The sequence below is a fragment of the Heptranchias perlo genome, chromosome 1, assembly GCF_035084215.1.
Source record: "Heptranchias perlo isolate sHepPer1 chromosome 1, sHepPer1.hap1, whole genome shotgun sequence".
In the NCBI taxonomy this organism is placed as follows: domain Eukaryota; kingdom Metazoa; phylum Chordata; class Chondrichthyes; order Hexanchiformes; family Hexanchidae; genus Heptranchias; species Heptranchias perlo.
In genome coordinates this window covers 115182096-115207328 of record NC_090325.1, presented here as the reverse complement: position 1 = coordinate 115207328, position 25233 = coordinate 115182096, and the positions used below count along the sequence as shown (strand labels likewise).

Here is a 25233-nt window from a genome sequence, read left to right as displayed (position 1 = left end):
AATTGTTATGATATGGAATGTACTGCCTGAAAGGGTGGTGGAAGCAGATTCAACAGTAACTTTCAGAAGGAAATTGGACATGTACTTGAAAAGGAAAAAAAAATACAGGGCTATGGGGAGAGAGTGGGACTCATTGGATAGCTCTTTCAAAGAGCTGGCACAGGCAGGATGGGCCGAACGGCCTCCTTCTGTGCTGTGTGATTCCATGGTGATAGTTACCACCCTCCCTACATTTGCCTCCTTCCCATCCTCCCCATAAATTGCTGTCCTTGCAATTAAAAAGCTCTGGCGGGCACTGAGAACAGAACTGCGACATCCGGGCCTTCTCGCTACAATTAGGTATCCGGGCAACCGCATTGTTTACAGTCGGTGCGGGGTTCGGCGGCGCGTTCACCCAGAGCTGCAACAACTGGCTGCGGGTCCGAGGGGAAACTCTCACCGAGCCATGCCGCCGCCACTCATCATTTCATAACGATGCTTTTTGTCGCAGGCACGAAATATTTCTGCAGCCAACCGCAACTCCTTAGGAAGCAAGCAAGCAAGCACAAGCCACGGGTATGGCCCATAAGTATGACACGCTTCTCGTTGAGAAATCTGATTTAAGCAAAATACTTTCTCAAAGGGATCCACTTCCTCAGCCGTGGTAAGTGTTTTCATTCCCGGCCATGTTATTGTTGATACAACCGCCACAGGGTGGGGAAGTGGCCAGCGGCACCTTTATTGGTGGTTGATAATAATTAGCATCGTGTAGGCGTGCGCTGGGAGCATAGTTGCTCCTTGGATTAAGTTGGCGCCCATTTGGAGGAAGGAGATTAAGTGCTGCTGCAGATGTTAAAGTCTTGGGGCACAGTTTTCTGTGACTGAATCTGCTTCGGTTGTGTGGGACTTAACTGGTTATCTTGTTTAAGGGGTCGCACAACACCAGGTTATATCCAACAGGTGACGAAGGAGCAAAGCTCCGAAAGCTTGTGATTTCAAATAAAGCTGTTGGATATAACCTGGTGTTGTGCGACTCATAGAATCATAGAATCATAGAAGTTACAACATGGAAACAGGCCCTTCGGCCCAACATGTCCATGTCGCCCAGTTTATACCACTAAGCTAGTCCCAATTGCCTGCACTTGGCCCATATCCCTCGATACCCATCTTCCCCATGTAACTGTCCAAATGCTTTTTAAAAGACAAAATTGTACCCGCCTCTACTACTGCCTCTGGCAGCTCGTTCCAGACACTCACCACCCTTTGAGTGAAAAAATTGCCCCTCTGGATCCTTTTGTATCTCTCCCCTCTCACCTTAAATCTGTGCCCCCTCGTTATAGACTCCCCTACCTTTGGGAAAAGATTTTGACTATCGACCTTATCTATGCCCCTCATTATTTTATAGACTTCTATAAGATCACCCCTTAACCTCCTACTCTCCAGTCCATCACCGGCATCTCCACATCATGGTTATCTTGTTGGTTGCACTTTCTTGCGATTGCCTGGAAGTTAGCATCGTTTCATATTCAAGTACTCATACTCAAATGAATATTCAAGGATACTTTACATTTTGGAAGGACAGGAAGCTAGGAAAAGGTGGAGGGGTAGCTCTGTTAATTAAGGATGACGTGTATAATTGAGAGAAATGACCTTAGTTCCAAAGACCAAGATGTAGAATCAGTTTGGGAAATAGTAAAGGCAAGAAGTCACTTGTGGGAGTAGTTTATAGGCTCCGTAACAGTAGCCACACTGTAGGACAGGGTATACAGAAATAATGGGGGCTTGTGAGAAAGGAACAGCGATAATCATGGGTGATTTTAATCTACATAGAGATTGGAAGAATCTGATTGGCAAAGGTAGCCTGGAAGATGAGTTCATAGAGTGCTTTCGGGACAGTTTCTTAGAGCAGCACATCCTAGAGCCAACCAGAGAGCAGGCTATTCTAGATCTGGTAATGTGCAATGAGACAGGATTAATTAATGACCTCATTGTAAAGGAGCCTCCAGGTAGCAGTGATCACAATATGATTGAATTTCGCATTCAGTTTGAGGGAGAGAAGAGTCTAAGACTAGTGTTTTAAACTTAAATAAGGGCAATTATGAGGGCATGAAGACAGAGCTGGCTAAAGTGAACTGGGAACTTAGGTTGCGGGATAGGTCACTAGAGATGCAGTGGCAGACATTTAATGAGATATTTCATAACACTCAGCAAAGATACATTCCAGTGAGAAAGAAAGACTCTAGGGGAAGGACGTACCATCCATGGCTAACTAAAGAAGTTAAAGATAGTATCAAATTGAAAGAAAAAGCATACAATTCCACAAAGATTAGTTGCAGGTCAGAAGATTGGACAGAATATAAAAACCAGCAAAGAATGACTAGAAGAATAATAAGGAGGGAGACATTGGAGTACGAGAAAAAGCTAGCTAGAAATATAAAAACAGACAGTAAGAGTTTCTACAGGTATGTAAAAAGGAAAAGAGTAAGTAAAGTGAGCGTTGGTCCTCTAGAGAGTGAGCCTGGGGAATTAATAATGGAGAATAAGGAAATGGCGGATGAACTGAAATGATATTTTGCGTCCGTCTTCACAATAGAGGATACAAATATCATGACAGAAATAATTGAGAATCAAGAGGTGAAAGGGAGGATACTTAAAACATTTACAATCACCAGGGAAAGGGTTCTGAAAACAATTATTAGAACTAAAAGCTGACAAGTCTCCAGGTCCTGACAGACTTCATTCTAGGATCTTAAAAGAAGTGGCTGCAGAGATAGTAGATGCATTGGTATTAATTTTCCAAAATTCCCTACATTCTGAAAAGGTCCCATCAGACTGGAAAATAGCGAATGTAACTCCTGTATTCAAGAAAGGAGGGAGACAGAAAGCAGGAAACTACAGGCCAGTTAGTTTAACATCTGTCATAGGGAAAATGCTAGAAGCTGTTATTAAGGAGGTTATAGCAGGGCACTTAGAAAATCTCAGTGCAATCAGGCAGAGTCAACACGGCTTTGTGAAAGGGAAATCATGTTTGACTAATTTATTAGAGTTCTTTGAGGAAGTAACAAGCAACATGGATAAAGGGGATCCTGTGGATGTGGTGTACTTGGATTTCGAGAAGGCTTTTGACAAGGTGCCACACCAAAGGCTACTACACAGAATAAGAGCTCATGGTGCAGGGGGTAACATATTAGCATGGATAAAGGATTGGTTAGCTAACAGGAAACGGAGAGTAGGCATAAATGGGTAATTTTCAGGTTGGCAAGATGTAACGAGTGGAGTGCCACAGGGATCAGTGCTTGGGCCTCAACCGTTTATAATATATATCAATGACTTGGATGAAGGAACCGAATGTATGGTTGCTAAATTTGCTGATGACACAAAGGTAGGTAGGAAAGTAAGTTGTGAAGAGGACATAAGGAGTCTGCAAAGGGATATAGATAGGTTAAGTGAATTGGCAAAAAATTGGCAGATGGTGTATAATGTGGGAAAATGTGAACTTGTCCGCTTTGGCAGAAGGAATAGAAAAGCAGAATATTATTTAAATGGAGAGAGATTGCAGAACTCTGAGGTACAGAGCGATCTGGGTGTCCTAGTGCATGAATCACAAAAAGTTAGTATGCAGGTACAGCAAGTGATTAGGAAGTCAAATGGAATGTTGTCATTTATTGCAAGGGGAATGGAATATAAAAGTAGAGATGTTTTTCTACAGTTGCACAGGGCATTGGTGAGACCACATCCAGAATACTGTGTGCAGTTTTGGTTGCTTTGGAGGCAGTTCAAAGAAGGTTCACTCGACTGATTCCTGGGAAGAGGGGGTTATCTTATGAGGAAAGGTTGGACAAGTTGCGGCTGTATACACTGGAGCTCAGAAGAATGAGAGGTCATCTTATTGAAACATATAAGATCCTGAGGGGACTAGAAGGGGTAGATGCTGAAGGGATGTTTCCCCTTGTGGGAGAGACTAGAACTAGGGGCCACAATTTAAAAATAAGAGGTCTCCCATTTAAGACAGAAATGAGGAGAATTTTTTTCTCTTAAACGGTCGTGAGTCTGTGGAACTCCCTCTTCAGAGAGCAGTGGAGGCAGGGTCATTGAATATTTTTAAGGCTGAGTTAGATGGATTCCTGATTAACAAGGGAGTCAAAGGTTATAGTAGGTAGACGGGAAAGTAGGATTGAGGTCACAATCAGATCAGCCATGATCTTATCAAATGGCAGAGCAGGCTTGAGAGACCAAATGGCAGAATATAATTCCTGCTCTTAATTTGTTCGTACGTTCGTTATTTTCTGAAAAAGGGTGTTAGGTAGTATTGGGAAAGAAAATAATTTTTCAGAGATGTTTTTGAAATTTAAAAAAATGTTGTTTCAGGATTTGGAGCATAGAAGGGAAGTTTTTTTTTGCCTCTGCTGCGGTGACCAGATCTTCGGCTTGAAAGGGGGAGGTTGTAGACAGGGTGAATGCAAAGGATATGGCTGCAGTGCTGGAATAAGTTCAATACCTTCAACACTAGGAGGGTTAAGGCAGAGGAGGTACGCTTCCTGTAACTTCTGCTGTGCACCATCTGGTAGTAGCATCATCTTGTACCTCTTCCCCTGTATTCCTTCCCATTCTATACACTTTTCCTTGACTGCCCATGAAGTGACACCTCCCTTGTCCACTTTCATTGCCTTCTGCACAAGAATTCAAGAACAACCAAAACCAATTCCATCTGCATTTTTCTGTCCTCAATATCTTTACTGAGTGCACCTCAGGAGGGAAGGCAGAGCTCAGGCTATCCCTTCCTTTTGTGTTGTAGAAGAAAGCTGTGAACAACAGAAGGTAGCTGCTACTGAAGGGGACACAGTGATGATTGTGGATCTGACCCTATAAAAATAGTGTGCCCTATAAATCCAGGGCTGTGATTTTCAGGAAGAGACAAGAGATGGTGAGGCATAGCTCCAGGTAATGAATTAAACTGAAAACTTATTTTAATTTGTAGGTATAAGGAGAGGTTAAAGACAAAGTACCTGAAAAAGAATCATAACTTGCTGTCTGATGCTTTTAATGGACGTCGATGGCGTTTCTTGAAAAATGGGCTGGATGATTTTCGTGACGGGTATCCACCTCAGTCACAAGAGGACTTAGCCATAATACAGAGCCAAAATGGCAGCGGTCCTTATCCTTTGCTCAAGAACATAGCAGAAACTTTCAAACCTTCCCAGAGAGTGTCAAAAAGGCTCACCAAATCACAGATATGTTATTCCAAGGCTTCACCATTACAACAGGCTAAGAGAGAGCAGATCGAAGAGATTGAATATGGCTTGAGTCAGCATCCATTAGCTCTTTATCCACACCTGGAAGAAGGAATGCCTCCAGAGGTAGGAAATAACTTGGACATAAAGCTGGCATTGTCTGATTTTAATTTTTAACTGATATATAAACCTATATCTCTCTAAACAAGATAATCACTGCTATCTTTTCTTTCTGCTGCCCTCAAAAAAAGTCAAAGTTTTGCTCTGCAAGTTGCATGATTTGATTTTACCATCTTGTTTATGTTACAAATACTGGTAATTCTCCCTCTAACATCACACTAAAGTTTGCACACCTGGAAACAAACTTAAAGAGTCTTGGGGTTCCAATGATGTATAAAGGATGTTTGAGATCATTTTTGTAGTTTCCAGTGTCAACTGAATGCTTCATTGTTGTAATTCCCATCTGGATGCTTATTGTTCTACTTGTATTCCATTTACAAGAAGTTGGCCAAATCAGAAAGAAATGTTTCTGACTTAATTCTTAACCAGTGACCTTCACTTAACATCATCTACTCCACAGTGGCTCCTTATTTGGGAAACAATATTAGTGTCAGTGTTATGTGGTTTTGCTTTGCGACAACGCCAAAGTTGTAGTGCCAGGACCTGAGCCTAACTCTGGATTTACACTCTGAAAATGTTAGCGTCGATACAAAGTGAAACCACTTCTCACTGACGCTGCCATTATAGTTTAAATTTACGTTTATTGTTACTTTTTAAAAGTCCTGATTGCTTTCAGCACTTTGCAATATTTTCTATTGGCCATTTAAGATTATACATGCAGAGATATAAGCTCCAATTTTAACTCTGGGCGGGAGTTGGGCTGTCGGGGGCCAAGACGGACAGCAAACAGCCCCGGACCTTGGCAGTGTGAGGCCTGGGAGATTTTAACTCATCTCCCGCCCAAAACCAGCGAGAAGTGGCAGCTGATGAGCGGGCAGAAGCACAATATCAGGTGGCTTGAGGCCGAAAAAACGGTCCCAACACTCAGGTAAGTCACAGGGAGTGAGTAGGGGAGGGCCTTGTCATTAGGGGAGGGGTTAAAGCCCGGGGCAGGGAACGCCTAAAATTTCCTTGTGGGGCCCGGAGAAGATATTTTGCATCTGTTTTCACTGTAGAGGATACAAATAACATGACAGAAATAGTTGTAAATCAAGAGGTGAAAGGGAGGGAGGAACTTAAAACATTTACAATCACCAGGGAAAGAGTTCTGAAAAAATTATTAGAACTAAAAGCTGACAAGTCGCCAGGTCCTGACGGACTTCATCCTAGGGTTTTAAAAGAAGTGGCTGCAGAGATAGTAGAGGCATTGGTATTAATTTTCCAAAATTCCCTAGATTCCGGAAGGATCCCATCAGATTGGAAAATAGCGAATGTAACTCCTGCATTCAAGAAAGGAGGGAGACAGAAAGCAGGAAACTACAGGCCAGTTAGCTTAACATCTGTCAGAGGGAAAATGCTAGAATCTATTATTAAGGAGGTTATAGCAGGGCACTTAGAAAATCTCAATGCAATGAGGCAGAGTCAACACAGCTTTGTGAAAGGGAAATTGTGTTTGACTCATTTATTAGGGTTCTTTGAGGAAGTAACAAGCAACGTGGATAAAGAGGATCCTGTGGATGTGGTGTACTTGGATTTCCAGAACGCTTTTGACAAGGTGCCACATCAAAGGCTACTACACAAAATAAGTGCTCATGGTGTAGGGGGTAACATATTAGCATGGATAAAGGATTGGTTAGCTAACAGGAAACGGAGAGTAGGCATAAATGGGTCATTTTCAGGTTGGCAAGATGTAATGAGTGGAGTGCCACAGGGATCAATGCTTGGGCCTCAACTATTTACAATCTATATCAATGACTTGGATGAAGGGACCAAATGTAGGGTTGCTAAATTTGCTGATGACACAAAGGTAGGTAGGAAAGTAAGTTGTGAAGAGGACATAAGGAGTCTGCAAAGGGATATAGATAGGTTAAGTGAATGGGCAAAAAATTGGCAGATAGAGTATAATGTGGGACAATGTGAACTTGTCCACTTTGGCAGGAGGAATAGAAAAGTAGTATATTGTTTAAATGGAGAGAAACTGCAGAACTCTGAGGTACAGAGCAATCTGGATATCCTGGTACATGAATCACAAAAGGTTATTATGCAGGTACAGCAAGTGATTAGGAAGTCAAATGGAATGTTGTCATTTATTGCAAGGGGAATGGAATATAAAAGTAGAGATGTTTTGCTACAGTTGTACAGGGCACTGGTGAGACCACATCTAGAATACTGTGTGCAGTTTTGATCTCCTTATTTAAGAAAGGACATAATTGCTTTGGAGGCGGTTCTGAGAATGTTCACTTGACTGAATCCTGAGATGAGGGGGTTATCTTATGAGGAAAGGTTGGACAAGTTGGGCCTGTATACATTGGAGTTTAGAAAAATGAGAGGTGATCTTATTGAAACATATAAGATCCTGATGGGACTAAAAGGGGTAGATGCTGAGAGGATATTTCCCCTTGTGGGAGAGTCTAGAATTAGGGGCCACAGTTTAAAAATAAGAGGGTCGTGAGTGTGTGGAACTCCCTTCCCCAGAGAGCAGTGGAGGCAGGGTCATTGAATATTTTTAAGGCTGAGTTAGATAGATTCCTGATTAACAAGGGAGTCAAAGGTTATAGTAGGTAGACGGGAAAGTAGGGTTCAGCTCGCAATCAGATCAGCCATGACCTTATCAAATGGCAGAGCAGGCTCGAGGGGCCGAATGGCCTACTCCTGCTCTTAATTTGTATGTTCTTTTGTTTGTAAGCACTCCTGCTCCTCCTGGTCCCACAAAGAAAGTTTTAAAAAACAGTAAAACGGCATACCTTTTTGAGCCTCTTATGGCCCCGACTCCTCTTCCGGCTTGGTTGGGCTGGCAGGAAAGCCACAATGGCTTCTCCACTTAGGCCTCTGGTTAAAATAGCAGTCAGGCCCCAATGATATCATTGGAGTTCAATCTGCATATTTAAAGTAGGACTCCGGCGATTTCTGAAGGGTGTCCTCCTTGCCTGCTCAGAGGAACAGGTTAAAATTGGAACCTGCGGGAAGAGAGCAGGACCTCAGCGGGTAAGTCCCACGGGCAATTTTAACTGCCTGCCCGTGCGGTTTCCGTTGGGCGAGCAGGATTAAAATAGCCCCTACAGTTAATAGACTTGTGTAGAACATACCACAAGTTTGTCTGATGGAGAAAAAAATGTCAAAAATGTCACGTTTTTCTGATTGGATCAACTAAGGAATTTGACTATACTTATTCACTGCAGTATAGATAAGAAAAGAAAAATAGCCAATTTAAATGCTGTAGTATAAACCAATCATATTGCTTAATTTTTTAAAAAATGGATCTGGCTATCATCTTAGATTTTTGACCTTCCTTGATATGTTGTCATATGAGTAACATTTATAACATAATCACATAAAAGATTAAATAATTTTGCTTAAAATGACTAAACTTACTCATAAAATTAATTTAATGTTCGAAGTCCCTGCAAGAAGTTTCCCCTACAAAAGCCTGTCCCTCACTTTGTGGCTCTGCTTCAATCCCAAATATCGACTTTTATCAGATTAATTGGGTGTTGGCAGTCTTCTGCTCCTGCAGATAAATTCTACATGTGTGAGAGAGAGCCACATTATTATGAGTTTTAACTATCGACCAAACTACTGGAACAGATAGACAGGACTTCAGTTTTGTGCTTCACCCAAAAGATGGCATCACTGCCAATGCAGTACTTGCTTGGTACTGTATTGGAGTGTCAGGCTAGACTTAGCGCAAATCTTCATGTGAAGTTTGAACTTACAATGTTCCGATCCAAAGAGAGTGCTATCAACTTAGTCAACCTTGTTAGTTGATTAGCTATGAATAGCCATAAGAATTTTTCTTGACATGCACTTTCCACCAGACGTAATAACAAAAATATTTCAAACACAGCTCTTTGAGGAAATTGTAGGTATCCTTGACCCTGAGATGCTCCTGATTGGTGAGGAGACTTGTGTAGAAGAATCTGCTGAAGTGAAGCAGGATGTTAATGAATCACAAGAGCAGGAGGAAGTGCGCAGCACAAAATGTTCAGCAAAGTAAGAACCTCTGTACTGTACTTAAGTGTTTTTAATGAAGTACAAATTTTTAAAAACAGCAAATGATGGGAATGTGAAGTAAAAACAAAAAATGTTCAGCTCATTCAGCATATCCCAAGACATGTCCTTTCCATTTACAGATGTTGACTGACCCGCCTTGCAATTCCAGCATCTTCTGTTTTTTTGCTTTAATGAAGCATCTACCTGCTCCCTCCTCCAATTTCATCCTCCTTATGGTCTTCCTGCCTGATACCATGTACCTCCTGTGTCTGAGCCTGTTTCGAGGCCACTCTCAGCACTCTAAGCTGGTTGCCAGGAAGGCTGCAGAAATCTGTTTTTTTTCTTCCCTGAAGCAGCATGGCCATGATTCGAAACTCTGGGGTTCTCCCAGTTGTCCGCCATAAGTTTAGCGGAAGATCCACAGAAACCCCAGAGAAATGGTGCAGATCTTCCACCGAATCCCTGGCAGATAATCGGGAGAATCCTCACAGAAATGTAACCCTTCTGTCTTCATATCTGTTTGCTCTAAAGATTACAACAGGTAAGGGAAAATAGGATCACTGCCTTTCCACTTTCCCGTACATGCCTGCTTATATTGGGCGCTGCATGGATAGTGATTAAAGAAAACTGAAGTTTAAAATACTATGGCACTGAAATTCCTGGGCCTGGGGAGAGGGCAGCGGCAGTGCAATTGGAGTGGTTGGGCCAGTATTTGGGGTGGAACCCGGTTCTGTCAAGCGGCTGCTCTCTTTTTTCACGTTGGCGATTTGCACTGGAAAGGGGGGCGAGTACTTCATATGTCTGCCCCAACACCCTCTGTATGGACTTCACCAGAAGAGGATGCGCTGGTAAGACGGCACCACCTGTCAAAAATCCCACCAGTTCTGCCCCAAATGTCCCCAACGCTAAGTATGCATTGCTAGATGCAGACATACTGTTGAGCCAGGAACAGATTCTGGTGGAAGTGGGCCTATATGGTTTCTTAAAGGCAATTGATTGCAGAGTGATCGATTGTTGTTGGGAAAATGGCACTTCCAATTTCTCCGATTTGTTTATATTTTGAGGAATCTTCGGCTGGCATGGCTGGCCCTGTAATGTAACAGGAAGAAATTCTTGGTCCCTGCCGGGCAGACACCCCAGTAGTTCCGGAATTGGTGCAGATGCACATGCTCCCATATCCAAATAGCGCCGACCTTGGAATTTGGAGCAGAGTCAGGATCACAGCAGACCTGAGAGCCCTGAGCTGCCACACTTCTGGCAGCAGTGTAGGGCCCCAAGTTTTTTATGAACATACGAAAACGAAGGGAAGGTATAGACCAGCTGGTACACGGAGCCTGTCCTATCCTGGCATGGTGTACCTTCCACACAAAATCATCATCCACCCCCACGCCTACCCATGCAATCTCCTGAAAGAGGCACAAAACCAATTTAGGAAGAAACCCTGGGGAATTTTAAAAACCTACATATGTCCATGCATCATGCTTGCACTTACTTAATTTTAAAAACCTATTTTTTGAACTTCAGTTTTCTGCAGTGGGTCTCTGTGCATTAGGCACGGTAAGTCGGGCAGATAATACTACACTGGGAAGAAGAAAGGGATCAGAGCAGGGGTGGGGGAGAACCCATGCATCCCTGTTGTTTGTCATGGGAAATTTACAATGTAAGCCCGCATACCCATTTAATTGCCAATGAGCTCCAAATTCAGGTTGTTTAGTACTCCAAAACAATGGTGGATTCAACAGGTAATCATGTAAAATCTGATGGTTTTTTGTAAACATGAGTTTAAGGTATTTTTACTGCAGGTACTAAGCCTTAAAAAGATGCTCTACTTTTGTCAAAACAAGCAGTTACAATGATTATTGGTGCTTGGGTTGTACAGCAGTGAAGAGTCGAAGAATAGAAACCCATACAAGTGGATTCTAATCAGAGGGGCACAGAAAGAAGACAAGAAATCCAATCTAAAATGGGACATGTCATCACAACAAGATGAAGAAATAAAACAAATAACAAAGGCATTTTGTGACTGGGTTGCTTCCCTGGTATGTAGAATAAATATATATCAATAAGATAATTAATGTGTTACAATAGAGTTTAAAAGGGCATTGTTGATGAAGCTATTCTTTTTTAATTGGCTATACTCTTGAAACAGTCGTCTGGTTCAAAATCCCACTTTAGTGAAGTGCTGGCTGCTGGGACATGTTCATGCTATAGTTGATGTTTCTTTGTCATGTGAACATTTCACAATGCTGAGAAGAAAGAAAAACATTTAAAGGACAATTATAACACAATAGTAAACAAAACAATGGCTATGAAAGGTAATAGGAAACAAAAATATCCCAATCTTCACAGCATGTGCTATGGGTTTTTCATTAAAATAAAATCCTTATTCAATGTTGCGTTCTTCTTGCACGTGCCATCTTGCCATCTGGGGGAGGCGGGGAACCCCAATGGAAGGCTCTCTACGTGGGAGTCCTCCCCTGCACCATTGGGGATTTGGGGTGGAGAGTGTTGCAAGGAGCAGTCCCATCTATTAGGTTTTTAAGTTATTTTATGGACTCTCAGGTCGCTGTAACTTTTATGGCCTGGACGAGACCGTTTTCCATATTTTGGTTCAATGTGAGAGGTTGCAGCCCCTCTTCCAATATTTGAAGGGGCTGCTCCTCAACTTCTGGCTCCACTTCCTTCCTGATCTTTAGACACCCGGTGCAGAGGGGAGAGTGCAAGTCGGAGGACCTCCTCGCGGGCCTGCTCCTGGGCCTGGCCAAGGTGGCTATCTACAGGTCTAGACTGGACGCGGCCCATGGGGGTGGGCGCTCTGGCTGCCTGCCTCTCTTCTGCGGTCTTATCCACGCTCAGGTGGCCCTGGAGAGGGAGCATGCGGTGTCTGCCAGTATGCTTGAGGCCTTATGGTCTTACGGTCTTATGGTTATGGTCTTCCGTGACTGGTGGGCACTGCAGGGACTGGAGTGTATAGTGGACCAGGAAGGAGAAATAATAGAGAATCCAAGCAGATTCACCACTTGCAGTCATGTTACTTTTACAAATAAAATATCGTTGTAATCTAGTACTGCTCCCTGTATAGGTTTGCAGCCTATTCAAAAGGATAGATTTTCTGAGTCCCTTCACGTGATGAGGTATCTTGCATGCCATGAGCGCACTTTGGAAAATCGTGGGCCTGAAGCCTATGAACTGAAAGTCGACGTTGCATGCAGATATCTAGGATGTAGCATGCTTAGGGCAAATAATAAACACTCTTCAGATTGGTATGTATGTGGTAACCAATATAACTTCTAATCCCATATAGCTAACCACATAACACCTGACCTCTCCGAAATCGGCGGAGAATAATATACTGAGAGCTCATATGATTCAGACCTAACTACTAATTGAAATTTTAGTTAGAGATAGAAATAAAACAAAATGGAATCATTAGCAGAATGAGTACAGTCAGAGAATACACGGGGAGTGAATTTCCTCAGGGCTTCTTCCCCTCTGCCGCTGTAACTTCGGTGGAAACCTGGTCCACGCATGTTTTGTACATGGGGTTTCCGCCGAACTACCACCAAAGTTATGGCGGTGGAGCAGGGTAAATGTGAGGAAATTCCCCCCCTAGATTTCTCACTTGTATTTCAAAACAGTTCCAAAATAATAAAAGTCCTGGAATTCCTTCATTACAACAATCTCTACACATCAAAAGTACTTCATTTGCTTTAAAGCGCTTTAGGATGTCCTGAGGTCATGAAAACTGCTATATAAATGCAAGTTCTTATCTTGGGGCCCTAGTAGCTTGGTTTGGTCCAAATTGAAACATTTTTTACAGTGATCATTTAGTGTGGCTAGCAGTAAAGCTCAAACTTTAAACTTCAGAAGGTGTTTTTTGTGGTTTTTTGGTTTAGTGTTTATTTTTAATAAAAGAGGTAGTGTAACAAGAAATTTACAAAAGATAAAGCATCATTCAGTATGTGTGGATGGTGCAGTGGAATAAGGTGTTGGAGCAATGTGGGATGCAGGTTTGATTTTCCTCACTCTGCTGCGCTGTTGTTCACCACCATGGGCATGATTTTAAAAGGGAAAAACGGGTGGGTTGGGGGGCATTCAAAATTGCAACCATTTCAGACCCGCTCCAACCCACCCACTTCCGGTTTTCACTGGGGCTGGACGAGGGACAAGCAACCAACCCGCTCCTGGGAGGCAGGTTGGTGATTAAAAGCTTCTAAGGAGGCTGTAGGCCTCCATTTTTCCAGAGTTTCCAATTTCAACCCCTGGGGGCTGGCATTCCCAGGCCTTCTCTTTTAACGCCACGTGAAAGGAGGCGAGAAGGCCCAAAACTAACAGGTATGTGCCTTTCTGGCACAGGTTGTGGGCCCGGAGGAGCAGGAGTGATTCCCCCAGGCCCACCAAGCCTACCTTGTTGCGAACCCCCCCCCCCACCCACACAATCGCAGACCCCTCACCCCGATCTCCGACCCCCCCCCCCACAATAATCGTCGACCCCCGCGATGACCCCCGATTTTCCCCTCCCCCAACAATCGCATACGCCCATGATGACCTCCGATTTCCCCCCCCCCCCCCCCCCGACTGACCCCCGATCCTTCCCCCTATGACTGACTCCTGTGCCCACCCATGCCCCCCCACCCATCCATACAAACAAGACTTACCGGAACACATCCTCTCCCTGGCTGCTCTCCCATCCGACTGAGACCAGCCTGTCAATCAGGCCGGTCAGTCGGACAGCAAACCAAAAACAAAAAATAAAAGACGTCCTTACGTCAAAATCGTAAGGACGTCCAGGAAACCTGTACTTCTGGGTTTCCTGTCCGCAATTTGACCACCCCTCCCCCCCCCCCCCCCCGGCCCCTTCCCGGCTCGGGGTCGAAATCATGCCCCATATCACTGTGAGGATAGGAGGGAGGTGTATCCCAGGGCATGATGTGGAGATGCCGGTGATGGACTGGGGTTGACAATTGTAAACAATTTTACAACACCAAGTTATAGTCCAGCAATTTTATTTTAAATTCACAAGCTTTCGGAGATTTTCTCCTTCCTCAGGTAAATGTTCAGGATCTCCTTGAAGCCTACGCATTTATACATATTGAATAATACATGGTGTTTACAGACTGCCCCTGCAACTGCCCGTTGCCAAGGCAATCACCGTGTTCAGACAGAGAGGTGTCATCTGCAGAACCCCCGAATACACATTCAACAAAAAAACAAACAGGGAAAAAAAACAGAGAAAAAAAAACACAGAGAGAGGCAGAAACATCCGGAAGGCAGAGAGAGCCAGCAAATGACCCATTATATTAAAAACAGATAACATTTGTTCGCTGGTGGGGTAACGTGTAGCGTGACATGAACCCAAGATCCCGGTTGAGGCCGTCCTCATGGGTGCGGAACTTGGCTATCAATTTCTGCTCGACGATTTTGCGTTGTCGTGTGTCTCGAAGGCCGCCTTGGAGTACGCTTACCCGAAGGTCGGTGGATGAATGTCCATGACTGCTGAAGTGTTCCCCGACTGGGAGGGAACCCTCCTGTTTGGCGATTGTTGCGCGGTGTCCGTTCATCCGTTGTCGCAGCGTCTGCATGGTCTCGCCAATGTACCATGCTCTGGGGCATCCTTTCCTGCAACGTATGAGGTAGACAACGTTGGCCGAGTCACAGGAGTATGAACCATGCACTGGTTCATACGGACACCGCGCAACAATCGCCAAACAGGAGGGTTCCCTCCCAGTCGGGGAACACTTCAGCAGTCATGGACATTCATCCACCGACCTTCGGGTAAGCGTACTCCAAGGCGGCCTTCGAGACACACGACAACGCAAAATCGTCGAGCAGAAATTGATAGCCAAGTTCCGCACCCATGAGGACGGCCTCAACCGGGATCTTGGGTTCATGTCACGCTACACGTTACCCCACCAGCGAACAAATGTTATCTGTTTTTAATATAATGGGTCATTTGCTGGCTCTCTCTGCCTTCCGGATGTTTCTGCCTCTCTCTGTGTTTTTTTTTCTCTGTTTTTTTTCCCTGTTTGTTTTTTTGTTGAATGTGTATTCGGGGGTTCTGCAGATGACACCTCTCTGTCTGAACACGGTGATTGCCTTGGCAACGGGCAGTTGCAGGGGCAGTCTGTAAACACCATGTATTATTCAATATGTATAAATGCGTAGGCTTCAAGGAGATCCTGAACATTTACCTGAGGAAGGAGAAAATCTCCGAAAGCTTGTGAATTTAAAATAAAATTGCTGGACTATAACTTGGTGTTGTAAAATTGTTTACAATTATCCCAGGGCAGAACAACCAGTTCAACCACCTCCTCGGTAAGATTTCCTAAATACCAGCAATTTAAACGGCATAGCCTCAGGGATGTTATAAAGCACCTCCATAGCAGTCCATTCTGTGTTCATCTAACTCAGCAAAGATAAGAGTTTGAACCTAGAACCTGTCTGGTCTGTATGGCTCTTTACCACACTAGCCAGTGCATTCACCTACTCGGTCACCAGGAGGACCTGCCCCAAAGAGTATTTTTTTTGGCTGTATTAACCTTGCAGGTAGGTTAAGTATCAGACAATAACCAATAATTATTACATAGTTTATTTAATTAATTTTTGTGTTATAAAGGGTGGAGAGAATAACAATATAGGAGAATCTACGATCATGAGCCTGTTTGCCAGTGATTATGAGACACATCCTGCCCTTGCTATACCTATCACAGTAATGGAGCTGACCAACATTCCTCCAGAGTTAAGGATGACAATAGGAACCCCTCAGCCGCTATCTTCAGTTAAGAACCACCAAACCACTGACCTAGTAAGCAGACTTATTTACAATTTACTATAAATGCATTTCTTGAAAAATGGTGAGAACTTCTTTCACAAATTTACTGTTTAAAGGGGAATGAAATCCAGGAAGAATACTTGGGGAGAAAAATTCCCTGGGGTTCTCCTGATCACCCGCTGCTTATGCTGCTTCTCGGGGGATTCCGCTGACCTTCCACCTAAGTTATGGCAGATGATCGAGAAAACCTCCGTGAAAACTCCAGATATTTATTTAATCACCCAAGATCTATATGGGAAAAAAATTATGTGTGTTATTGTAATCAAAATTTCTCTCCTCCTTTAAGATACTCCTTAAAATCTACGGGAGCTAAATTCAATAATCCCCAAATCCGGGCACGGGGGACGCGGTGCGCCATTAACTGGTCATTGCGATGCAGGCAGCAAGTAAGATTCGTGACGCCTGGTCATTTACCTGATTCTGGCAAGCAGCCAAGCCTAGTTGCGATGTTGAATGGCTTCTCACCAGCAGGGGGGCCCAGATAGCACGTAAGTGGCTAGCACCTCTTAAAGGCAGCCTGCACCTCTTAATTGCACACTGTAAGATACGGGTCTGCACGGAGTCTGAAGGAAGATCAGACATTGCACACGTAAAACACAGATGCAGGTCCTGACCCTATGTTTACAAACTGTTGAGTTATGTTAAAACATTGAATAAAGGTTGCACACTACAAAATCGCATATCCTCCAATCTGCACACCAGACCTCACCAATCTGCCGATATGAGTTTGTACCAGGCCTGCGAGTAAACAAGGTTCTCTGCTGATGCACTAGAGGCCTTGGTGCAACAGGTAAACAGAAGGAGGGGCTTCCTATATCCACAGCGGGGGCAAGAGGCCCTCCAAACATATGCTCCCGAGGCAGCAGGGGACAAAGGCAAGGCCGGGCCCATAGCATCACGAACATAGATGTAGCTTTGACACAAGTGGTCAAGGTGCATGAGGTCAACTGTTAAGTGGCATCACCTACCAACTGCACCACTAGCCGCATCCACTGCTGCATGCACTATCCACCCCCCCCGCCCCCCATCACCCACATACCAACAAACTCTTCCAATCAGATGCTTTCTCACACGTTACAACTGTTCCAAGCCACACATCTACATCTCACAGGTCACACACACCAGCAATTATTTAAACCATAACAGGCACATCACCCAAACATCCTGCAGGACACTCACCGACACAGGACCCGCTGTCTTGCAGGAGAAGGTGGTGCATAACAGGAGGCAGCAAGTGGCGGTGGCCTTTAGCCCCTCGAGCCTGTTCCGCCATTCAATGAGATCATGGTTGATCTCTGACCTAACTCCATATACCCGCCTTGGTCCCATATCCCTTAATACCTTTGGTTAACAAAAATCTATCAATCTCAAATTTAAAATTAACAATTGAGCTAGAATCAACTGCTGTTTGGAGAAGAGAGTTCCAAACTTCTACCACCCTTTGCGTGTAGAAATGTTTCCTAACTTCACTCCTGCAAGTCCTGGCTCTAATTTTTAGGCTATGTCCCCTAATCCTAGTATTCAAGTATAGGAGACCTCCAAAAACAGGTACGAATGCATCAGTAGCCAGAAGCAATTATCCAGCAACTAACCTGTAAATCCTGCATGGTCCCTTTAAATAGCGCTGGTGGGGGTGACCTCCAGGCAGTCTACGCCCTGTTCAGCTGTGCGTGGTTAAGACCGTGCGTTAGCTGGGATGTTGAGTTCCAAAATCGTATCTGTCCCTCTAAATTAGCATTGCACACTGATCTAATGCATATTCTCCTTACTTTACATAGTACCGGCGTTCGTTATCTGGTCATTCGCAAACACCTTTACCAAGATAGCGTCCAGCGCACGTCATGCTAGAAGCGTGCACATGCATTCCGGATGCCATTTTGGGACCTTAGGAGGCTATGTAGCATCTAAAAAATAGGCGCTACAGGGTCTAATTTATAGCTCTACCTCTTTGACCAAGCTTTTGGTCACCTGTCCTAATATCTCCTTATGTATCTCAATGTCAAATTTTGTTTGATAATTGCACCTGTGAAACGCTTTGGGACGTTTTATTACGTTAAAGGCATTATATAAATGTAAGTTGTTGTTGTTGTTATCCGTCATGGAGCCCTTTTGGCTCATCTCCCTTCCATGTAAAGTTACTGATAGGAAGCAGCTATGTGCATTCTGAAACAGTCCCATTCATTTTGATGGGAGATGCAACTTTGGACAAGTGTAAGAGCCAATTCAGAGCTGCCCGATCCAAGAAAATGCACTACTAGATAAGCATTCTGCACACTTTGCTGGTAGAATGTTTCTTTTTTTTAAGTAAGGTGATTGTGAAGCCAATCAACTCTTCTCCATTGGGTGGGAGCCTCCCTCTTCCTGCCTCAGGATCGCAATTTCTTGCAATTTTTGTGCCACTTCTGTGGAGCCAGGCGCATACAACTCTATTTGCAGTTACTAGAAGAGGAGGAAAGGGATCATAGGAGTTTGAATCTTAGATGCTCCATTAGAGCACATCGTTGTGCTGCCACTCCTGTGTGCAGGACCAGGCTGTTGTATTGGGACATGAAAGGATGGGATAGGGTAGATAGAAGCAGACCGTTTCCAGTAGTTATGGGGTCAGGAATGAGAAGCTTTAGATACAAGATTAAATGTGAGAGATTTAGAACAGAGAGCAGGAGAAACTTCTTAACACAGAGAATTGTGAGGCTGCGGAATTCAATTCCAGGGTTAGTGGTTGAGGCAGAAACTATGTCAATATTCAAGATTAGATTGGAGAAGTGGATGAAGCAAAAGGGATTGAAGGGATAATGGAACAGGATGGGTAAACCTGATTAGAACTATTTTCTTGTGTGGGGGTTAAATGCCAGCACAGTCTGGTTGGGTTGAATGGCCTGTTGTAACTTCTACAAGAGGGCAGGCCATACTAGATTTAGTAATGAGTAATGAGCCAGACTTAGTTAATAATCTAACAGTAAGGGGACATTTATCTAACAGTGATCAGAACATGATCAAATTCATGGAGAAACGTAACACAGTAACTAAGATTCTACACTTTGGTAAGGGTAACTTTAACAGGATGAGACAGAGACTGACGACAGCAAACTATCAAAACTGTTTTCAGGTAAAACTACAGATGAACAGTGGGAGGTGTTCAAAAAAGAATTTAGCTTAATGCAGAACCATTATATCTCCCTAAGGGGCAAGAGTTCTACTTACCAAATAAAACAGCCATGGTCGACAAAAGAGGTGAGAAATAACATAAAACTAAAGGAATGAGCATACAAAAGTGCAAAGAATAGTGTAGATCCAGGGATCTTTGGAGAGATATAAATAACAGCAAAGGAAGACAAAGAAAGATACTAAGAGCTGCACAAAGGGAATTTGAAAAGAAATTTGCGAAGGATATCAAAATTAACATAAAGTTTTTAAATTATATTGGAACAAAATGGATAGTCAAGGGTAATGTGAGCCCTTTAAAAGCAAATGCAGGTAATATTGCAAATGAAAATAAGGAAATGGCAGACTTGTTGAATAATTACTTTGTGTCAGTCTTCACAGTAGAAGAAGAGGATAATATACTTGACATTTCAGGGAAACTAATAATGAATCAAGGACTGGAACTCACTAAAGTTAAAGTAAGCAAGAAAACAGTATTAGAAAAAGTAATGGCACTAAAGACTGACAAATCCACAGGACCTGATGGTTTCCACCCCAGGGTTTTAAAGAAAGTAGGTGAGGAAATTGCAGATGCGTTAGCCATAAACTTCCAAAGCTCTCTCGATTCAGGGATTGTCCCTTTAGATTGGAAAATTGCAAATGTAACTCCATTATTTAAGAAAGGTGAGAGAGAGAAATCAGGAAATTTCAGACCTGTTAGTCTAACATCTGTTGTGGGAAAGTTAATGGAATCTGTAATTAAGGACAGTGTGACTGAGCACTTAGAGAAATTTGAGCTGATTAGGGAGAGCTAATATGGATTTGTAAAGGGTAGGTCACGTCTAAAGAACTTAATTGAATTTTTTGAGGTAGTAACTAAAGTAGTAGACAGGGGAATGTCTAAGGATGTAGTTTATTTGGACTTCTGGTAGGCATTCGATTAGGTTTTTTTTATTCGTTCATGGGATGTGAGCGTCACTGGCAAGGCCAACATTTAATGCCCATCCTTACTTGCCCTTGAGAAGGTGGTGGTGAGCCGCCTTCTTGAACCGCTGCAATCTGTGTGATGAAGGTTCATCCACAGTGCTGTTAGGAAGGGAGTTCCAGGATTTTGACCCAGCGACGACGAAGGAACAGCGATATATTTCCACGTCGGGATGGTGTGTGACTTGGAGGGGAATGTGCAGGTGGTGTTGTTCCCATGTGCCTGCTGCTCTTGTCCTTCTAGGTGGTAGAGGTCGCGGGTTTGGGAGGTGCTGTCAAAGAAGTCTTGGCGAGTTGCTGCAGTGCATCCTGTGGATGGTGCACACTGCAGCCACTGTGCGCCGGTGGTGAAGGGAGTGAATGTTTAGGGTGGTGGATGGGGTGCCAATCAAGCAAGCTGCTTTGTCCTGGATGGTGTCGAGCATCTTGAGCGTTGTTGGAGCTGCACTCATCCAGGCAAGTGGAGAGTATTCCATCACACTCCTGACTTGTGCCTTGTAGATGGTGGAAAGGTTTTGGGGAGTCAGGAAGTGAGTCACTCGCCACAGAATACCCAGCCTCTGACCTGCTCTTATAGCCACAGTATTTATATGGCTGGTCCAGTTAAGTTTCTGGTCAATGGTGACCCCCAGGATGTTGATGGTGGGGGATTCGGCAGTGGTAATGCCGTTGAATGTCAAGGGGAGATGGTTAGACTCTCTCTTGTTGGAGATGGTCATTGCCTGGCACTTATCTGGCGTGAATGTTACTTGCCACTTATGATCCCAAGCCTGGATGTTGTCCAGGTCTTGCTGCATGCGGGCTCGGACTGCTTCATTATTTAAGGGGTTGCGAATGGAACTGAACACTGTGCAATCATCAGCGAATATCCCCATTTCTGACCTTATGATGGAGGGAAGGTCATTGATGAAGCAGCTGAAGATGGTTGGGCCTAGGACACTGCCCTGAGGAACTCCTGCAGCAATGTCCTGGGGCTGAGATGATTGGCCTCCAACAACCACTACCATCTTCCTTTGTGCTAGGTATGACTCCAGCCACTGGAGAGTTTTCCCCCTGATTCCCATTGACTTCAATTTTACTAGGACTCCTTGGTGCCACACTCGGTCAAATGCTGCCTTGATGTCAAGGGCAATCACTCTCACCTCACCTCTGGAATTCAGCTCTTTTGTCCATGTTTGGACCAAGGCTGTAATGAGGTCTGGAGCTGAGTGGTCCTGGCGGAACCCAAACTGAGCATTGGTGAGTAAGTGCCGCTTGATAGCACTGTCGACGACACCTTCCATCACTTTGCTGATGATTGAGAGTAGACTGATGGGGTGGTAATTGGCCGGATTGGATTTGTCCTGCTTTTTGTGGACAGGACATACCTGGGCAATTTTCCACATTGTCAGGTAGATGCCAGTGTTGTAGCTGTATTGGAACAGGTCCCACATAAGAGACTCTTAGCTAAAATTAAAGCTCATGGAATTGAAGGCAAATTATTGATCTGGTTAAGAGATTAGTTAGGCAGTAGATGACAGAAAGTAGAGATAATGGGTAGGTACTCAAATTAGAAGGAAGTGACTCGTGGTATCCCATAAGGATCTGTGCTGGGGCCTCAACTATTCACTATATTAATTAATGACTTAGATAATACAATGGAGAACCATATAGAAGACAAAAAAGGAAATCTTCTTGTGGAGGCAGAGGGCATGACTTGGATACTGAATGAGTACTTTGCATCTGTCTTCTCAAAAGAAGAGGATGAAGTTAATGTCGCAATAAAGGAGGTGGAAGTAGAGATATTGGATAGGATAAAAATAGATAGAAAGGAGGTGCTAAATAGGTTGGCATCACTCAAAGTTAACAAGTCACCCGGTCCAGATACGATGCTGCCTACGTTGCTGAGGGAAACAAGGGTGGAGATAGCAGAAGCTCTGACTGCAGTCTTTCAATCCTCCTTGGATATGGGAGTGGTGCCAGAGGACTGTAGGATTGGAAATGTTATACCCTGTTCAAAAATAGGGGAGAGGGATAAACCTGGTAACTACAGGCCAGTCAATCTAACGTCAGTGGTGGGAAAACTACTAGAAACCATTGTCAAGGACAACATTAATTCTTACTTGGAGAAACATGGGTTAATCGGGGACAGCTAGCACAGATTTGTTAAATGCAAATAGTGTCTGACTAATCTGATTGAGTTCTTTGATGAAGTAACAGAGAGGGTTGATGAGGGTAATGCAGTATATGTATATATGGACTTTCAAAAGGCACACATATCAGACTTATTTGGAAAATAGAAGCACATGGGATTAAAGGGATGGTGGTAACTTGGGTATGTAATTGGCTAAGGGATAAGGTTCAGAGAATAGTGGTGAACGGATGTTTCTCTGACTGGAGAGAAGTTTGCAGTGGGGTCCCCCAGGAGTCAGTATTAGGACCATTACTTTTCTTCTTCTAAATAAATAACCTGGACTTGAGTATACAGTGTACAATTTTGAAGTTTGTGGATGATACAAAACTTGGCAATGTAATAAATAGTGAGGAGGATAGTAGCAGACTTCAGGAGACCATAGATAGACCAGTAAAATGGGCAGACACATGGCAGATGCAATTTAATGCGGATAAGTGTAAAGTGATGCACTTTGGGAGGAACAACATTTAGAAGCAGTATAATCTAAACAGTACTATTTTGAGGGGGGTGTAAGAGCAGAGGGGACTGGGGGTGCATATTCACAAATCTTTGTAGGTGGCAGGGCAAATTGGTATGGCTGTTAAGAAAGCGTATGGGATACTTGGCTTTGTAAATAGGGGCATTCAATACAAAAGCAAGGACGTCATGCTAAACCTTTACAAATCACTGGTTAGTTCTAAGCTGGAGTATTGAGTACAATTCTGGGCACTACACTTTAGGAAGGATAACAAGGCCTTGGAGAGGGTACAGAGGAGGTTTTCCAGGATTATACCCGGGATAAGAGATTGGAGAAGCTGGGATTTTCCTCTTTGGAGCAGAGAAGGTTAAGGGGAGACCTCATAGAGGTATTCAATATTATGAGGAGTTTTGATAGAGCAAGTAGATGCGAGCTCAATTAATAATTTTAAATCTGAGATCGATAGATTTTTGCTAGTCAAGGGTATTTAAGGGATATGGAGCCAAGACGGGTGGATGGAGTTAGGATACAGATCAGCCATGATCTCATTGAATGGCGGAACAGGCTCAAGGGGCTGAATGGCCTACTCCTGTTCCTATGTTCCTATGTACGTATTTTTACGTCCAAAAACATCTGCAAGTGAAGACAGATTTTTGAGGAAGCCAGAACAGAACTATACACACACCTACATCCAGACTTGAGAATCACTTCCAGGGCTGGGGTAGCTCTCTCAGCAGCTTTGAAGGTTACTGTTGCTTTAAACTTTTACATGGCAGGTCCATTTTAGGTAACTATAGGGAGATCTCCGTCACAGCTCCCAACTTGCATCCCAGATGCATTATTTTCCAACGCTGGTTAATTCATCAGTTTGCTTTTGGAAAGCAGCTAGCAGCAGAAAAGAGCCCCATATTTCTGTGTGATAAGGTTCCCCAGAGTGCAGGGCATGATTGACTGCACTCATTTGGCCAAATGTGCACCTACTCCCAATTCTACTAAATTCATGTAAAGAACAGGCTACCACTTCATGAATGTGCCTCGGGACTGTGACCATAGGAACTGAATTAGGTACTTGAATGCTCATTACCCTGGCAGCTCCCATGATGCCCTCATCCAATAGCATTTCACGGTGCCAGCTTTATTCGAAGGGCCACAAAGACCAAAATGATGGTTGCTGGGGGACCAAAGATAAGTACTGCATGTTTGATACCACCGCAAAACACAAGAACAAGCTTGATGAGAGGAATAAAGCAACACAACCAGGGTCTTAGATGAGCACACAATTGCCGGGGGGGGGGGGGGGGAGAATGTGCTACAGTGGCCAAGATCTCAAAGATTATTAAATCAAAAGCAAAATACTGTGGATGTTGAGAATCTGAAGTAAAAACAGAAAATGCTGGAAATACTCAGCAAGTCAGGTAGCAACTATAGAGAAAGAAACAGAGTTAACATTTCAGGTCAATGATCTTTCGTCAGAACTGGTCCAGAGATGCTGCCTGACTTGCTGAGTATTTCCAGCATTTTCCCTTTTTATAAAGCAGGCAGGAAAAGGCAACAGGAACCACAGAAAGAAGACAAGCCTGACCACGAGACAAAAGACTTGTCTGCACAACAAACAGCTCAGCCAGCAAGAATCATCAAACAGGGTCTAATAGACCAATTTTATAATTAAATGCCTTATATCTCCAGTGCACAACAGTCATCTCCACACGTGCCCAATACTCTTGCCAAAGAAAGCACCACACCCATTATGCCTTGATCTGCCTCATACCAACAGAACTGTCAAGACACATTCCAGGATCAGTCAACCCAACTTTTATTAGCCCTGACAATATATGGTGCAAAATGTTCAGTGTGTCTTTCCCTGGTACTTTTCTTTGATGGAAGTGTATGGAAATGTAATGAATTTCAAGTGGAACGTGCTGCTCATATCCTGGCTCCATGCTGGAGGGATGCAGAGGCTGAGTTATCAGTGCGCTGCTCCCCCACTCCTCTCTTCTCCACTCATTCATAATTTACAATCACTAACATGGAATAAGCTTTATTTTCTGCAAGTGTGAGGAGAGTTAAGAACACAGAGTAGCCCCCAACCTGCTGGGAAATTTCCTTCCCTCCCATCCTTCCTTCCCTTCCCATGCTGCTGGGGAGTTCTCTATCTCCCTTCTCCCCGCTTCCATGCTGCTGGGTGACACTCAGACCCATTCATTTAAGAAGTGTCTCTAACAATTAATCAGACTGAAAAAATGCAGGCGAGTTAGAACTCAACCCTTTGCAGTTAAACCAACAATGC

General features: G+C 43.8%; 1 protein-coding gene across 1 annotated transcript in view; it reads left to right on the top strand.

The window, feature by feature from the left end:
• The first annotated feature begins 349 nt into the window (after positions 1 to 349).
• Positions 350 to 25233, top strand: part of zgc:158260 (uncharacterized protein LOC571389 homolog) — a 34679-nt gene continuing 9795 nt past the window's right edge. The window contains exons 1-5 of the mRNA XM_067990209.1: positions 350 to 643; positions 4958 to 5336; positions 9214 to 9359; positions 11239 to 11398; positions 15976 to 16164. Coding sequence (XP_067846310.1) covers positions 558 to 643; positions 4958 to 5336; positions 9214 to 9359; positions 11239 to 11398; positions 15976 to 16164 — 960 coding nt within the window. The 5' untranslated portion in view covers positions 350 to 557. The remainder of the gene's footprint in view (positions 644 to 4957; positions 5337 to 9213; positions 9360 to 11238; positions 11399 to 15975; positions 16165 to 25233) is intronic.